Source organism: Oryctolagus cuniculus, chromosome 6, assembly GCF_051225735.1.
Source record: "Oryctolagus cuniculus isolate XC-2025 breed Fujian yellow rabbit chromosome 6, ASM5122573v1, whole genome shotgun sequence".
Classification (NCBI taxonomy): Eukaryota; Metazoa; Chordata; class Mammalia; order Lagomorpha; family Leporidae; genus Oryctolagus; species Oryctolagus cuniculus.
Window position 1 is genome coordinate 24,120,000 of NC_142872.1, and position 17,767 is coordinate 24,137,766.

At 46.5% G+C, this 17,767-nt stretch overlaps 1 protein-coding gene across 2 annotated transcripts in view; it reads right to left on the minus strand.

The window, feature by feature from the left end:
* SAR1B (secretion associated Ras related GTPase 1B) overlaps positions 1–15,172 on the minus strand; it is a 28,316-nt gene extending 13,144 nt beyond the window's left edge. Inside the window, exons 1-2 of one of the 2 annotated variants that reach the window (XM_002710214.6) lie at positions 13,760–13,859; positions 3,932–4,007 (exon numbers count right to left, since the gene is read on the minus strand). In XM_002710214.6, coding sequence (XP_002710260.1) covers positions 3,932–3,989 — 58 coding nt within the window. In that variant the 5' untranslated portion in view covers positions 3,990–4,007; positions 13,760–13,859. Of the gene's footprint in view, positions 1–3,931; positions 4,008–13,759 lie in introns of both variants that reach the window. The other variant, XM_017341062.4, reaches the window with a different exon arrangement.
* Between the last annotated feature and the right edge of the window lie 2,595 nt (positions 15,173–17,767).

A 17,767-nucleotide genomic window follows, 5' to 3' on the forward strand; every position in this document is an offset into this window, starting at 1 on the left:
GCTGGCCTGCATAAATAAATCTTTAAAGAAAAACTTAAAAAATAAAAATTTTCTTTTTTTTCTTTTTTTTGGACAGGCAGAGTGGACAGTGAGAGAGAGACACAGAGAGAAAGGTCTTCCATTACCGTTGGTTCACCCCACAATGGCTGCCGCGGCCAGCGCACTTCGGCCTGCATACCGCGCTGATCCAAACGCAGGAGCCAGGTACTTATCCTGATCTCCCCTGTCTCTCTCTCTCACTGTCTGTAACTCTACCTGTCAAATCAAAAAAAAAAAAAAAAAAAAAAAAGATTTATCTATTCACTTGAAAGTCAGAGTTACAGAGAGAGAGAAGGAGAGGTGGAGAGAGAGAGAGAGGTCTTCCATCCACTGGTTCACTCCCCAGATGGTCACAATGGCTGGAGCTGTGCCAATCCAGGAGCCAGGAGCTTCCTCCAGGGTGCAGGGACCCAAGGACTCGGGCCATCTTCCACTGCTTTCCCAGGCCACAGCAGAGAGCCGGATCAGAAGTGGAGCAGCCGGGACTCGAACTGGTGCCCACATGGGATGCCGGCACTGCAGGCAGTGGCTTTATCCGCTATGCCACATCAACAGCCCCAGCACCTAGTTTGAATTCCTGGCTCAGCCTCATCATTCCAACTTCCTGTGGATGCAAACTCTGGGAGAAAGTGGTGATGATTCCAGAGACTGGGTTCTTGCTACCCACATGGGAGACACAGATTGAATTCCTGGTTCCCAGCTTTGGTATCTTCCACCTCCTCCCAATTCCCACTGCACAGGCAAATGGGAATTCCCCCCTTTTTAAGTTTTTACTATATGAAAATGCTTAAGTTATTTATTTTTCATTTATTTGAAAGAAAGAGAGACAGAGAGAGAAACAGAGCAAGATGTTTGATCCTGTGCTTTACTCCCCAAAGGCCCACAACAGACAGGGCTGGGTAAGGTAGAAGCCAGAAGCTTGGAACTTGCTCCAAGTCTCCTCCATGGGTGGCAGGGATCCAAGCAGCTGAGCCATCATCTTCTGCCTCCCAAGGTGCACATTAGTAGGAAGCTGAATCTTAAGTGGAGTAGCCAGAACACAAACCAGGCACTATGATGTGGGATGTGGGAATCCCAAGTGGCATTTTAACCACTGTGCCAAATGCCTGCCCCGTTGCCTATCTTGCTGTCTGACTCTCAAATAAATAAGTTAATGAAACAAAATCTTAAACAACAGAGGAAAGTCACTGGTTAGAACTATTGAATAAATAATGCTTATTATAAATGATCATTTATGATGCACAATGCACTTCTGGAATATTTTTTTCCCAATCATTTGAAAGATGAGGGTGGGGAAGTAGAGAGAAGACAGAAAGCTCCTGTTTGCTGGTTCACTCCCCACATGCCTGCAGTGGCTAGGCCAAGCTGTGCCTGAAGCCAAGAACTCAATGCAGGTCTCCCATGTGACAAGAATCCAATTACTTGGGTCATTACCACTGTCTCCAAGGGTTTCCATTAGCAGAAAACTACAGTTAGGAGCTAGAGCTAGGAAATGAACTCAGATATCCCAATGCGGAATGTGGGCATCTTGATCGCCAGGCCAAGGCCTGCTCCCTGGAACATGCATTAAATAAGATAATTCATTAAAGTATGCACATACATTAATAAATGGTAGGTATTTTTTAGTAATATTCCTTTAATAATAAATTTAAAGAAGACAAAGAGTGAAAAAGAAAGCACTCTTGTCTGCTGGTTCACTCCCTAAATGCCAGTGACAGGTGGGACCAAACAGAATGCAAAGTTAGGAGCCAGGAGCCTGGAAATAATGCAGGCTCCCGCACAGGTGGTAGGAACCAATAACCTGAGCCTTCACCGCTGGCTCCCAGGATCTGCATTAGTGGGAAGCCGGAGTCAGGGGACAGAGGAAGACAATGAACCCAGGAACTCTGATGTGAGTCATGGTTGTCTTAAATCAGTGTCTTAACTGCTAGGCCAAAGGCCAGCCTGTTAGTAATTTTTTTTTTTTTTTTTTTTTTGACAGGCAGAGTAGACAGAGAGAGAGAGATAGAGAGAAAGGTCTTCCTTTTCCATTGGTTCACCCCTCAATGGCCGCTGTGGCCAGTGCACTGCGCTGATCTGAAGGCAGGAGCCAGGTGCTTCTCCTGGTCTCCCATGTGGGTGCAGGGCCCAAGCACTTGGGCCATCCTCCACTGCCTTCCCGGGCCACAGCAGAGAGCTGGACTGGAAGAGGAGCAACCGGGACAGAATCCAGCGCCCTGACTGGGACTAGAACCCAGGGTGCCGACACTGCAGGTGGAGGATTAGCCTAGTGAGCCGTGGCGCTGGCCCAGTAATATTTTTAACAACTACCCTAAGAAGTAGGAATTCTTGCGGCTGGTGCTGTGGTGTAGCGGGTAAAGCCACTGCCTTCAGGGCTGGCATCCCATACGGGCACTGGTTCAAGTCCTGGCTGCTCCACTTCCGATCGAGCTCTCTGCCATGGCGTGGGAAAAGCAGTAGAAGACGGCCCAAGTCCTTGGGCCCCTGCACCTATGTGAGAGATCAAAAAAAAACCTTCTGGCTCCTGGCTTCAGATCGGCACAGCTCCAGCTGTTGTTGCCAACTGGGGAGTGAACCAGAGGATGGAAGACTCTCTCTCTCTCTCTCTTTCTCTCTCTCTGTGTAACTCTGACTTTCAAATAAATAAATAAAAATCTTAAAAAAATAGGAATTTATTGCCATTTTAAACATAAGGAAACTCGGGCTGAGGAAGAAAAATTAATTTGCATTTCTTTAAAGATTTATTTATTTGAAATGCAGAATCAGAGAGAGAAAGAGACTGACGCATCTTCTATCCACTAGTTAACTCCCCAAATGGCCGCAATGGCTGGGGCTGGACCAGGATGAAGCCAGGAGCAAGAACTGCACATCCTGGTCTCCCACATGGGTGGCAGGGGCCCAGGCACTTGGGCCATCCTCTGCTACTTTCCTAGGCACATTAACAGGGAGCTGGATCTGAAATGCAGCAAGCCAGCGCTCATATGGGATGCTAGAGTTGCAGGCAGCAGCTTAACCTGCTGTGCCACAGTGTCAGCCCCAGGAGTCCATAATTTAAAACAGATGAGTTATTGGACATTTTTTTTTTTTTTTTTTTTTTGACAGGCAGAGTGGACAGTGAGAGAGAGAGACAGAGAGAAAGGTCTTCCTTTGCCGTTGGTTCACCCTCCAATGGCCGCCGCGGCCGGCGCGCTGCGGCCGGCGCACCGCGCTGATCCGATGGCAGGAGCCAGGAGCCAGGTGCTTTTCCTGGTCTCCCATGGGGTGCAGGGCCCAAGCACCTGGGCCATCCTCCACTGCACTCCCTGGCCACAGCAGAGGGCTGGCCTGGAAGAGGGGCAACCGGGACAGAATCCGGCGCCCCTACCGGGACTAGAACCCGGTGTGCCGGCGCCGCTAGGCGGAGGATTAGCCTAGTGAGCCGCGGCGCCGGCCTATTGGACATATTTTCAAAGCCCACATTCTTTTATTTTTAAAGACATTTATTTAATCATTCATTCATTCAAAAGGCAGAATGACAGAGATCTTCCATCACTGGGTTCACTCCCCAAATGCCTGTGATAGCCAGCACTGAGCAAAGCTAAAACCACAAACTTCATCTAGGTATCCTTTGTGAATTGCAAGGACTCAAGTACTGGAGCTACCACCTGCCGCCTTCCCAGGTGTATTACCAAGAAGCTGGACTGGAAACAAAGTAGCTGGGACTTGAACTGGCTCTCTGATATGGATGTGAGTGTCCCAACAGGTAGATTAACCCATTGTGCCACTAATACCTACCCCACAAAACCCACATTCTTAATCCCTGTTTTATATATAAAGAGGATCTATAACTAATCACTGTTACATAAATAGGCTCAAGTGTGGAAATCTATAAAGAACAAAGAGACTACATTACCTAAAAACTGTAGCACGCTGCTGAAACCACTGTAAATCCAATCAAATATGAAGGACATGTCCAAATCTTATAGGGTCTGGAAAACAGAGTTTTGAATTTAGTAGTCAATAGTACACACTGTTTTAAATGCCAATTCTGAGTGCATAATACCACCACAACCTTACTACAAAGTGTCAATAAACACTATTATCCAGAATGGCGTAAACTGATCTATACTTATGCCAGAAAAATAAAATGCCATCAAGATACCAAGTAGAGACAAATGTTGCCCATCAAAGTGGCAGAATGAAAAAAAGAATTATAAAAGCCAGAAATAGAAAGGATATGGTAAAAGAATGCAGTAGGTCAAAGTATAAACTGCTATAAATCTTTTTCAAAAGCAATTTGGCAATAATCTATCTTTTGACACCATTTGACTCAGAATTTTAGAAGATGTATATGTATATATGTATATAAAAGCTTTATGCATAAAGATGTGCATTACAGGTATTAAAAGATTTGGAAATGATCTATGATCAATCACAAAGGTAATTTAACTGAAAATCATCATAAATCAATGATAGATTATCTGGGTTGATGTCAACTTACTCTATGGTTATAAGACTTAAATAAATACAAAGGGAAAAAAAACCTGCCCATATTGCACAAATCACAATAAATAATGCATCAGGAAGGGGAATGTATGTCCACAAATGTACTTTATGTTAAGTATGAAAGAGGAGGCCAACATTGTAGAGCAGTGGTTTCTACACCAGCATCCCACGTAAGAGCACAGATCAGAGTCCCAGCTTCTCTGCTTCCCAGCCAGCTCCCTGCTAAAGCACATGGGAGTGCAGTGGAAGACAGCCAAAGTACCTGGGTCTCTGCCACCCATTTGGGAGACCAGCATGGTGTTCCAGGCTCCTGGCTTCTGCTTGGCCCGGCCCTGGCTGTTGCAGCCATTTGGGAGGTGAACCAGCAGATGTAACACCTCTATCAATCTGCCTTTCAAATAAGTAAATAAATATTTTTTTAAATAAAAAGAGGAGAAACCAGTCTAGCTATCTCTCTTCCCAGTGTCCTATTTCCACAGCTCTACAGAGGCAACAAGGTGCAGCTAGGGAAAAGCTTCTCAGATAATATTTGGCTTCAGTCTTGAAGAATGAGTAGGAGTCTGCTAGAAGCTTGTAAAGTGCATACCATGTTCAGAGGTGTGAAGCTGAACAGATATGGCAAAAAGCTAGTATTACTGAGTGATATGATTGCATTGAAGGTGCTGTGACCTGAGAACAAAAATCAATGACAGGGCCAGCACTGTGTTACAGTGGGTTAAAGCCCTGGCCTGCAGCACTGGCATCTCATATGGGTGCTGGTTTGAGTCCCGGCTGCTCCACTTCCAATCCAACTCTCTGCTAATGCACCTGGGAAAGCAGCAGAGGATGGCCCCAAACCTCCCCTGTGCCAACGTGGGAGACCCAGAAGAAGCTTCTGGCTCCAGGTTTCAGATCAGCTCACATTCGGCCGTTGCGGCCATTTGGGGAATGAACCAGCAGATGGAAGATCTCTCTCTGGCTCTCTCTCTCTCAAAAAATTAAAATAGGCCGGCGCCGTGGCTCACTAGGCTAATCCTCCGCCTTGCGGCGCAGGCACACCGGGTTCTAGTCCCGGTCGGGGCGCCGGATTCTGTCCCGGTTGCCCCTCTTCCAGGCCAGCTCTCTGCTGTGGCCCGGGAGGGCAGTGGAGGATGGTCCAGGTACTTGGGCCCTGCACCCCATGGGAGACCAGGAGAAGTACCTGGCTCCTGCCATCGGATCAGCGCGGTGCGCCGGCCGTGGTGGCCATTGGAGGGTGAACCAACGGCAAAGAAAGACCTTTCTCTCTGTCTCTCTCTCACTGTCCACTCTGCCTGTCAAAAAATAAATAAATAAATAAAATAAAATAAATCTTTAAAAAAAAATGACAGCTAATTTCCCTGGCAGGAGTCACAGTGATAAACAAATCTGAGACTAAATTTAGGCTTCTGAAATTTATGTCTGCCACCTATAATATACGGACAAAAGAAATAATACTGAATACTCCAATTTAATAAACAAAAAAACAACTGTCATTTATGGAATCCCTAGGAGCCTTTCAGTATAGAGATTAAGAGCAGGAGCTCTGGAACCAGGATTTTACCACTTACTGTCTACCTTAGCATGCTACCTCACTTTACTCATCTTGAAATGGAGATAAATACCTTAAATAGCTGATGTGAAGATGAAATAAATTAATATGCACAAAGCACTCAATATCTGGCATGGAGTAACACTTGTAATAATATTGCCTGCTGTTATTTTTTCTACTATAAGGTACACAGTACTAGTCCCCTTGCAGTTATCACCATTGAACCCTTCTAAGTAAATATATTTGTGTTTCTATTGTTCAGAATAAGAAATCGATGTCATAATAACAAGACCTCAACTGCTAATGATTGGCACTTCCACCTTTCAAACGTGGGTCTCTCTTGACTTCCATATACATGCCCTTTCCCTTATACTGCAGTGGCTCTCTAAAGATTTTTAACAAGCAGTTTTAAAAGTGTAACTCTGTTTACATGATTAAGTATAATTTTAATGGAATTTTTTCCCTCTTCATTAAAAAAAATTTTGGTTTTATTTATTGGAAGAGAGAGTGACAAGGAGAGGGAGATACACAGAGAAAGACATCTTTTATCTGCTGGTTCACTCCCCAAATGCTAACAACAGCTGGGGCTGGGTCAAGTTGAGGCCAGGAGCCAGGAACTTCATCTGAGTCTCCCATATGGGAGGCAGGAACTGAGTACTTGAGTCACTACCTGCTGTCTCCCAGGATGCATTAGCAGGAAGCTGTACTCAGGACTCAAATGGGCACTCTGGAGATGGGATGTGCATATCCTAAGTGGTGACTTAACCTGCTATACCACAATGCCTGCTCCTAAGTAACTTTTTTTTTTTTTTTTTTTTTTTTGACAGGCAGAGTGGACAGTGAGAGAGAGAGACAGAGAGAAAGGTCTTCCTTTTGCCGTTGGTTCACCCTCCAATGGCCGCCGCGGCCGGCGCGCTGCGGCCGGCGCACCGCGCTGATCCGATGGCAGGAGCCAGGAGCCAGGTGCTTTTCCTGGTCTCCCATGGGGTGCAGGGCCCAAGCACCTGGGCCATCCTCCACTGCACTCCCTGGCCACAGCAGACGGCTGGCCTGGAAGGGGGGCAACCGGGACAGAATCCGGCGCCCCGACCGGGACTAGAACCCGGTGTGCCGGCGCCGCTAGGCGGAGGATTAGCCTAGTGAGCCGCGGCGCCGGCCCTAAGTAACATTTTTAAATCACTCCAGTTCAAGACTATGATAGATCATTCCTTCCTCTCCCTCACATCCCACATTCAGTTATTTCCTGATCCTATGATTACTTGCTTCCACAGAAACCACGTAGGCAAGAACCTTATGTCATAATCTAAACGGCTATCTTAATCTCAAGTAATTGGTCTCTAATCATCTAGTACATTGCATCCAGAGTGGCTCTACCAAAGTGCAGCCTTGACCTTGACTTGTTGCACAGTCTAAGGAACTATGACTCTCAGTCTGCTGGGAGAGTCTGAGCTTATACCTGTTATGTCAGTATAATTATTAGTGGTGCTTTCTCCCACTCAAAAGTGTTCTGATGTAGGCAGTACATTCCTGGGCTACCCATACATGTGGAGCTGAGAAATGATTTGACCACACTGCTGCTTGTATTCCTGATGTTCCACCTTTTCTTTTCTTTTTTCTTTTCCCTTCCTTCTTTTTCCCTCCCTTCCTCCCTCCCTTGTTTATTTTTTTGACAGGCAGAGTTAGACAGTGAGAGAGAGAGAGAAACAGAGAGAAAAGTGTTCCTTTTCCATTGGTTCACCCCCAAATGGCCACTACGGCTGGCATGCTGTGCCGATCGGAAGCCAGGAGCCAGGTGCTTCTTCTGGTCTCCCATGCGGGTGCAGGGCCCAAGCACTTGGGCCATCCTCTGCTGCCTTCCCGGGCCACAGCAGAGAGCTGGACTGGAAGAGGAGCAACCGGGACAGAATCCGGCGCCCCGACCGGGACTAGACCCGGGGTGCCGGCACCGCAGGTGGAGGATTAGCCTAGTAAGCCTCAGCGCTGGCCCCACCATTTCTTTCTCTCTTTCTCTCTCTCTCTCTTCCTTTCTCCCTTCCTTCCTTCCTTCCTTCCTTTCTTCCTTCCTTCCTTTCTTTTTCTTTCTTTCTTTCTTTCTTTCTTTCTTTCTTTCTTTCTTTCTTTCTTTCTTTCTTTCTTTCTTTCTTTCTTTCTTTCTTTCTTTCTTTCTTTCTTTCTTTCTTTCTTTCTTTCTTTCTTTCTTTCTTTCTTTCTTTCTTTCTTTCTTTCTTTCTTTCTTTCTTTCTTTCTTTCTTTCTTTCTTTCTTTCTTTCTTTCTTTCTTTCTTTCACAGGCAGAGTGGACAGTGAGAGAGAGAGAGACAGAGAGGAAGGTCTTCCTTTGCCGTTGGTTCACCCTCCAATTGCCACCGCGGCCGGCGCGTTGCGGCCGGCGCACCGCGCTGATCCAATGGCAGGAGCCAGGTACTTCTCCTGGTCTCCCATGGGGTGCAGGGCCCAAGCACTTTGGCCATCCTCCACTGCACTCCCTGGCCACAGCAGAGAGCTGGCCTGGAAGAGGGGCAACCGGGACAGAATCCGGCGCCCCGACCGGGACTAGAACCCGGATTGCCGGCGCTGCAAGGTGGAGGATTAGCCTAGTGAGCCGCGGCGCCGGCCCCCACCATTTATTTCTTAGCTACCTTTCCAAACTAAACAGCTCACTACTTGTAGCTTCCCCTGGGTCAAAGTAAACTGCTTGCCATTCACTGTAGTGACCCATACTTTGCCACTTGAAAACCTCTGCCTATTCACCTTCCCAGCATCAAAATGTCCTCCTGTCTTAGCTATCAGAATGCTATCCCCTGAGGTGGTCTTCAATGAACAGATGAGAATGAGAGAACTAATGAGTAGAAGAACTAGAAGCAAGAGTGACAGAAATGGGAAAGAAAGAAGTCAACAACATCCAATACAACTTGGAGGCCTGAACTGGCTTTGGTGACAAGGAACCAACTGCTTACAGCACGAGTAGACGGCCATGCAGCCGTGCTGTAGCACAGTCTGTGGTGAGTGCTAACGTACAGAAGAACCAGCTCCATGATTCATAAATGGCCTGACCTTCAGCAGAAGTTTCTTCTAAAAAATCTCTCATGGCGTTGTAAAGATCAAATGAGATACAACGCACAAAGTAAGCCTCATTGCTGCCGTTACTGGGGAGCAGAGAGGTTCACAGGCAGAGAGGTCAGGAGAGACTCCTCTATCAGAAAGTCTGAAAAGGATGAGAGGAGAGAGATTTTCTTCTCCAAGAAGGCTGAGGCTTCAGTATGATGAGAAACAGAAAGGAAGGAGCCAACGCAAAGGGAGAGGTTAAAGTTAAGGAGGAGAAAGAAGGAATGAACCAAAACGGAGGGCCAGAGTCTCAAGAGGAGCTGGAAATGAGATTGTATCTTTTCCTCTAAGATGAGAAAGCAATCTGTGGAGTTGTCAAGGATCAAATACAAAAGTGAAGAGGTGGAGAGAAATTTTAAGACACGGGGCAAGTATCAGAAGAGCTACTGTAGGGAATGGATCAAGTTAAAAATCACCACGGATCCAAGGGCTCAGTTAGAATTAAAAAGCAAACAATCACAGTAGAGCAAGTGGACATGGATTTCTAATCTTCCCTCAACCCCCAGCAATGCTCAGCTTTCCAGAACACGGAGTAACTGGAGATCAGGGATTACGGCAATGAAAAAGGGCACTGGAACAGGACTTTGAGAGTTGCATGACAGGCTAAAGTGATCACACCGAGTAGATAAAAGTACAGGAGTAGGTAGTGTGTGTATGTGTATGTGTGTGTGTGTGTATGTGTGTGTGGAGGGGGGTTGTGATCAAAGGTAGGCTTCTAAAGAACAGAAGTGGGAGAATGGAGGAAAAGCCTATAAGCCATAGAAGGTATAGATGTAGTAAAAGGGTGAGAACTGTGCCAGTAAAGTGGAGGTGATAATGGGGTTGAAGAGTTCAAGAGAAGTTTAGGACTGGGTGGTGGCACGTTCCAAGGCCTGGCTCTGGTATGGACAGATGAAGGAAGTGGAGTGAGAGATACAGGAAACTAGGCAACAGGGTACACTGTCCACGCTGACATACAATGGAGTCACCTAGAAGAGGGGGCGACACTGCTGTAGAAAGTAGGCAAAGTGGTGAAGTCCTTGCTGCCGATGACTGTTGGTATACATGAGACCCATGAGTAATGGTGAGGAGTGGAACGGGGTGAGATTTGAAGGAAAAGAGGGGTTTCCACAGAAGGATGGTACAGTTTGCTGTTGTAACATTTATTCCAAGACAGATGATCTAATAACACATATGGAAAAACTCTGCTTTAGAAGCTAAGTGATATTTATATTTCTATAAAGTTAGGAGGCACTAGAAACAGACTTAACGTTTTGTTGTTGTTTTAAGAACAGGTGAACATATCCAACTAAGAATAAATGCTTCTTAGCTACAGACACCTGAGCCCTGGGAACAGGTTACATAACACCATGAACACACTATTCAGATATGTGAAGAGCAAAGGTCGAGAACAAGGAAACATATACACGTCAGCAGATTTATTTATTGCATGAAATGAACACCAAACAGGAAAAGTCCCCATGCAGATTTAAAAACTGATCTGCTCAAGTAACATGAAAATCAGTGCAAAGGACGTAATGGAATGGAAATTTCTCATATTACTAGTAACTTCTTAAAACCTTTTTCTATTAAACTTACATGGATGATTCCATTTACAGGAAATGGCATGAATAGGCAAATCCTTAAAATTAAGTTACTAGTGGCTGTTAGGCTAGGCAAAGGGAAAGAGGGAGTGATTGCTAATGGACCCTGGGTTTCACTGTGCGGTAATGAAAACGTCTTGGGAGAAGATAATGGTGATGGTTGCATAACACTATGTGGTAAAAACACTAAGTTATACACCTTAGGAGAGTAAATTTTACAGTATGTCACTTATAGTTCAATAGAGCTATTGTTAAAAATTAAAGAAAAGCAAATTTAAAATTTACATTAACATTTAATATTTACAACTGTTTTATTAATGAATTAAGCATTTAGATACGAACTTCTTAGAAGCTAACACAGGAAGACAAAATACAAATACTCAAAAAGTGCTACTGTGAAAAAATAAGAGATATAGTATTGTTATCTAAAAAAGGCAAATATAGTATCAGAATATGATTGTAGAATCAATATATTAGTAACTTCAGGATGCAACACTTGCTAGACATGGATGGAGAATCTGTGCCAGGATTTAAAATGTACCTTTTTATATACTATTGTTTCATTCTCAGAAAGACAGTCTTTCTGAGCCCATTTCCTCTTGTGTGTAACAGGAATACCACTGCCTCACAGAGTGGCAAGCCTGATTAAATGTGAATACACACGAACATGTTTTGAATACTACACACACAGTAACTCATTCAGACAGAACCCATGTTGAGGACAAAAAATGTGAAATTCCTAATTGCAAATTAACTTCAATATTAACAACTTTGAAGACAAAAAAAATTCTCTAATGACATTCTGATTTTACTTTAAATATTTTTATGCAGTGTCACTGAGTATCCCAGGAAAAGGCACTAAATAAGCTTCCTCCAAATTCAGGTAAAGACATTTCACTATAAGAGATTAATAGTAATTTTTCTATCCAGTTATGTTTAATCAGGTTTATTATTAAAACAAGTAGGTTATCCCATCTGTAAACAGATTTATAAATGACTCCTTTCAACTAGAAATATAAAGGCGGCCAAACTATGCTTATTTTACAGGTTTTTCAGCACAGCCCCATAAACTATTAGATGGACATTTACAACACTAAAACTTTTTTTTTTTTTTTTGACAGGCAGAGTGGACAGTGAGAGAGAGAGAGACAGAGAGAAAGGTCTTCCTTTGCCGTTGGTTCACCCTCCAATGGCTGGCACATCGCGCTGATCTGAAGCCAGGATCCAGGTGCTTCTCCTGGTCTCCCATGCGGGTGCAGGGCCCAAGCACTTGGGCCATCCTCCACTGCACTCCCGGGCCACAGCAGAGAGCTGGCCTGGAAGAGGGGCAACCGGGACAGAATCCGGCACCCTAACCGGGACTAGAACCCGGGGTGCCGGCGCTGCAGGCGGAGGATTAGCCTATTGAGCCGTGGCGCTGTCCAACACTGAAACTTTTAATACTGCTGTTTTACACATTTTTCTCCTCCAAAATTGTTATATTTTCATACTATTAGCCTTTACAGCTTTAAAACTTTGATGCAAGTAAAAAAAAAGCAAGAAATACAATGGTGAAATGTATATCAATTATAATAAAATATAAGATTCTTCTTCAAATAATCAACAGAAAACACATTTTCAAGTTTCCTTCAGAGAGAAGTGACAATTAAGAGAGTTAAAATCAAAGAAAATACAAATAGGGCTTTTTAAAAGAGTGAGTCAAAGGGGAACACTCTCATATTCACAGGTTGTTTTTGAGTCTGAGGACTTGAACTTGCCAACAATGGGCCAAGAAAATGAAAACTGATATACGTGATGAAGAATTCAAACCTTAAAACACTCACTTTAAAAGCACTGACTTAAGAATTATTTGCTTAGTAATAATTTTGCAGAGAAATAATTTAAATGAGTTTCAGCCAAGGGTGTATTTAAATAAGGGGGTGGAGAAATAGTGACTCACTACCACAGAGTGTGTAAGCCTGTGATGATGGGGCAGTTTTTTCAGTTCTGAAAGATGGACCTTTTGTCTCAATCTCCGCTTCGATTCCTACTCCAGCACAACAGTCCGCGCGCCTGGTTTCAACTACTGACCTTCGGAATCACGAACACGACCACAGCGCAGGCAACACGCTCCTTCTCCACAAACTCACAAAGTGCCAATGACCTATCTTTAAAAAGTTTTGGGATCTTAACATACGTGGGTGGCAAGCACAATGTAGGACAGACAGAGCAGTAGATGAGGTGTAGCAGTGCTTCGCTGTCCTGGCATCACTGCCCATCTTCCTGCACCGCCCGGGTGGGCTGCTGCGTGCCCCCTTGCACAAAGCGGCCAGTAAACAGGTTCCTCTCCTCCCTTCGCTTCAATGTGACTTAATTGTAACCGACAATTTGGACACACAACCTCTTCAGAGTAAGACAGAGCCCCAGGAAGAACATGCAGATAGCAACGATGGTAGGTTTAATTTCTCAAGTTAAAAGGATTTCTTCACCTCTTTTCGCTCCATGGACCGAACACCTCAATTGCCTGACCAGTTCGGGTCTTTCGGCCCATGACGTCAGAGTTTTCGTTGTTTTGAAACAAATTCCTAAGGTGTTGGAAAACCCGGAAGGTTTTGGAAATCACGACAGGCTTCCCGACGGCGGCTCTCTCCGCCCCGCACCGGGGCCGCACGCGGGACCGGGCGAGTGGACAGCAGGACGCCGTCTCGCCCGCACCGGGGACGAAGCCCAGGCCCACCGGGCGGGAGTCGCGAGCAGCAGGAGCCGCGCTCCTTCCCGAAGGAATCCAGCATCCGACAGCGGCACCGTCCAGCCCCGGGGGCCACCAGGGCGTCCCCGCCCGGCACACAGCGGACCTGTCCTCTCCGGCGCCGCCACCTCCCGGGGGGGAAACAGGTACCCCCTTCCTCGCAGCGCCACAGACAGGGGCCCCGGGTGGGCGCAGGCCCTCAAAGGGCGCCTTCCCGGCGGCCCAAGGCTGCCACCCACCAGTGCTCCCGAGAGAAGGAACTGCCACTCACCTGCGACCGAAGAGAACGCGGTTCCCCGGCTGGCGTCAGCCCTACACCCTCTGAGCCCGACCTGCAAAGCGCGATGGCTGCCGCGGCCCGAGCTCCCGTCGGTCCCTTCCGGGCCGGCGGGTGCTTCACTGGCGACGGTCCGCGGGCTCCCAGCACCGCGCGTCCTCAGTTCCGCCTCCACCGAGTCCCGCCGCCGGTCCCCGAGGTCGCGCCCGGACTTTCCCATTCCCGCCCGAAAGCCTGGGAGAGATGATACACCCTTCTGGCGCTTGCAATAATTGTCGTCGGCTCCTGATTTTTTAAAAACAATTTTTTGAAAGTACACGTTTTTTGCATTCATCAGTAATTTACAGAATGTAAGTATGAATCAAATAATGTGTGGATGCTGACTATTTAGCATTAAACAAGACTCTTTAAAAAATTATTTTCGTATTTGAAAGAGTTATGAGACAGGTTGTGGCAAACCAGTTTGAGTCCCAGCTGCACTATTTCTGATCCAGCTCCCTGCTATGGCCTGGGAAAGCAGAGGGAGATGGTCCAAGTGTTGGGCCCCTGTACTCATTGGGAGACCCAGAAGAAGCTCCTGGCTTCCTCCTGGCCAACTAATACATGGAAGATTTCTTTTTGGGTGTGTCTCCCTGTCTCTGAACTCTGTCTTTCATTCTCAGCACCACCAGCCCTACCACCACCACCCCCCATTTATTTATTTGAAAGAGTTAACAGACAGACAGACAAACAGAAAGAGACATCTTCCACCCATTGATTATCTCCCCAGATGGCCAGAACAGCTGGACCTGGGCCAGAAGCAAGCCTGGAGCTTAGAACTCCATCTGGGTCTTCCACCTGGATGATAGGGCACCTGGGCCATCTTCCAGTGCTTTCCCAGGTACATCAGCAGGGAGCTGGATCAGAAGTGGAGCAGTATCCAGGACTGGAACCAGTGTCTCATATGACGATGCTGGTATTACAAGCTGCAGCTTAACCTGCTGTGCCACAATGCCAACCCCTAAACAATACTCTTGACTTCAGCATTCTTTGCTAATGGCTGGGAGTGCTTGCGTTTCTTGAATACAAGTGTGATGACTCTGGTTTTAGAACTACTCTCAGATTCTAGGTGACAGAACAGGCACAGTTGGGAGCTGAGGCAGACATTATTCAGGGCTTTTCCAGCACAGCCTGGCACTGACCTTGCCATTCTCCTCTCTTTCTGCTCCAGTCCAGGCAGTGCCTTCCTCTGGTTCCCTTCCTGGCACTTGCCTTTCCTCCCCACCTCTGCTCTTGGCCCAGCCAACAGCGACCCATTCTTCACATGTCAGCTCAGGTAGATCTTCCTCTGATTACAGATGGCTTCTGGTTTTCCCAGCCATCCTGCGATCTGCCTTAATGTTGAAGTTACCTTGCTTAGAACTGTATGGTTCCTTACATATGACTTTTATTAAAAGACTCCCTCAATGTACATTCTCTAATCTTCCTGAGGTTATGAACCATATCTGTCTTTTTCCCCTCCTAAATCTATTTTCAATGCTTGGCACATAATAGTTGCTTAATATGAGCAAGTGATTCATTTGTAACATGCAGAGGACTCCTAGGAACATTTTTGGCTTCTAGAGGTTGTACAGTTTCCTTAGTGTTCCTTGGTCTGAATTGGAAGAGCAGATAGTTTCAAGCTGAGTTCTCTGCTGCCCCTTTCTCAGACTCCCCAGTCTTGAATTCAGGTGGTTTCATAAACACTTCCAAGTAGCCTGTCAGGACTACAGCTATTGGTCTGGATGGCCTTTCTTTTTGGCTAGTCCGTTAAAATTTAAATTATGATTGTTGCTTCAGCAACAAAAGTAACTAGGAATAGGGAAATGGGACAATAACTATGACATAGTCTCTTTCCTGAAGATGGGGAGATGTGTAAGCTCACAACTAATTGTAAATGAGGGCAGACGGAGAGAAACGATGACAGTGTACAAAATGATGGTAGAGGTGGGCAGTGGAGGGGCTGGAGAAGCTGGTGTCTGAGGACAATCTTAAAACATACAGAGGATATTCCCTGTGAGCTTTATTGTTTTCCAATTTTCTTTTGCTGTGGCAAAGTACTCATGCCATTGATCATCTAAGTCATTTTTTTTTTAATTTTTTTTTTTTAACAGGCAGAGTGGACAGTGAGAGAGAGAGACAGAGAGAAAGGTCTTCCTTTGCCGTTGGTTCACCCTCCAATGGCCGCCGCAGCCAGCGCGCTGCGGCCGGCGCACCGCGCTGATCTGATGGCAGGAGCCAGGTGCTTTTCCTGGTCTCCCATGGGGTGCAGGGCCCAAGCACCTGGGCCATCCTCCACTGCACTCCCAGGCCACAGCAGAGAGCTGGCCTGGAAGAGGGGCAACCGGGACAGAATCCGGTGCCCCAACCGGGACTAGAACCCGGTGTGCCGGCGCCGCTAGGCGGAGGATTAGCCTAGTGAGCCGCGGCGCCGGCCCATCTAAGTCATTTTTTATTTTTTTTTTATTTTTTTATTTTTTATTTTTTTTTTTTATTTTTGACAGGCAGAGTGGACAGTGAGAGAGAGAGACAGAGAGAGAAAGGTCTTCCTTTGCCGTTGGTTCACCCTCCAATGGCCGCCGCTGCAGCCGGCACACCGCGCTGATCCGATGGCAGGAGCCAGGATCCAGGTGCTTTTCCTGGTCTCCCATGGGGTGCAGGGCCCAAGCACCTGGGCCATCCTCCACTGCACTCCCTGGCCATAGCAGAGAGCTGGCCTGGAAGAGGGGCAACCGGGACAGAATCCGGCGCCCCGACCGGGACTAGAACCCGGTGTGCCGGCACCGCAAGGTGGAGGATTAGCCTATTGAGCCACGGCGCCGGCTCCCATCTAAGTCATTTTTTAAAAAACATTTCATTTATTTATTTGAAAGGCAGAGTTACAGAGGCAGAGGCAGAACAAGAAAGAGGGAGGTCTTCCATCTGTTGGTTTACTTCCCAAATGGCGGCAAGGGCTGAAGATGCGCCAATCTGAAGCCAGGAGCCAGGAGCTTCTTCCGGATCTCCAATGTTGTGCAGGGGCCCAAGCACTTGGGCCATCCTCTACTGCTTTCTCAGGCCATAGCAGAGAGCTGGATTGGAAGTGGAGCAGCTGGGGCTGAAACCGGCACCCATATGGGATGCTGGCACTGCAGGCCATGCCTTAGCCTACTAAACTGCAGCGCCAGCCCCTGAAGCTCTTCTTATAAAACTGAAACTTTTGAACCAGCTTTGTTGTATAGCAGGTTAAGCCACTACCTGCAGCACCAACATCCCGTATGGGTGCTGGTTCTAGTCCTGGCTGCTCCTCTTCCAATTCAGCTCTCTGCTGTGGCCTGGGAAATCAGTAGAAGATGGCCCAAGACCTTGGGCCCCTGCACCCACGTGGGAGACCTGAAAGAAGCTCCTGGCTCCTGGGTTTGGATCAGCTCAACTCCAGCCATTGCAGCCATTTGGGGAGTGAACCAGTAGATTGAAGACTTCTCTCTCTCTGCCTCTGCCTCTCTGTAACTCTGCCTTTCAAGTAAATAAATAAATAAATCTTAAAAAAAAAAAAAAAGCCATAGGGCTTAAAAAAAAAAAAACTCTCTCTGTCTCTCCCTCTCTCTCTGTACCTCTGCCTTTCAAATAAATGAAAAATAAATCTTAAAAAAAAAAAACCCTGAAAGTCTAAACCAACGACACAGTAACCCCATTTCTCCCTCTCCCAGCCTCTGGCAATCACCATTCTCTTTTCAGTCTCTATGCTTTTGATGACTCTTAAGTAACTCGTGTAAGGAGAGCCACACAGTATTTGTTCCTTTGTAACTTTGAAGTGCAAAGCACAAGGATTATGCTTTCACTTAAACATACTATCCTCAGGGCCATCTGTGGTATAATATAGATCAGAATTTCCTTCTGGGGGTGTGTGGTGCAATGTTTAAGGCTCCACATCCTCTATAGGAGTGCCTGGATTCAAATCTGGCTCTGTGTCTGATTCCAGCTTCCTGCTAATGCTCATGCTTG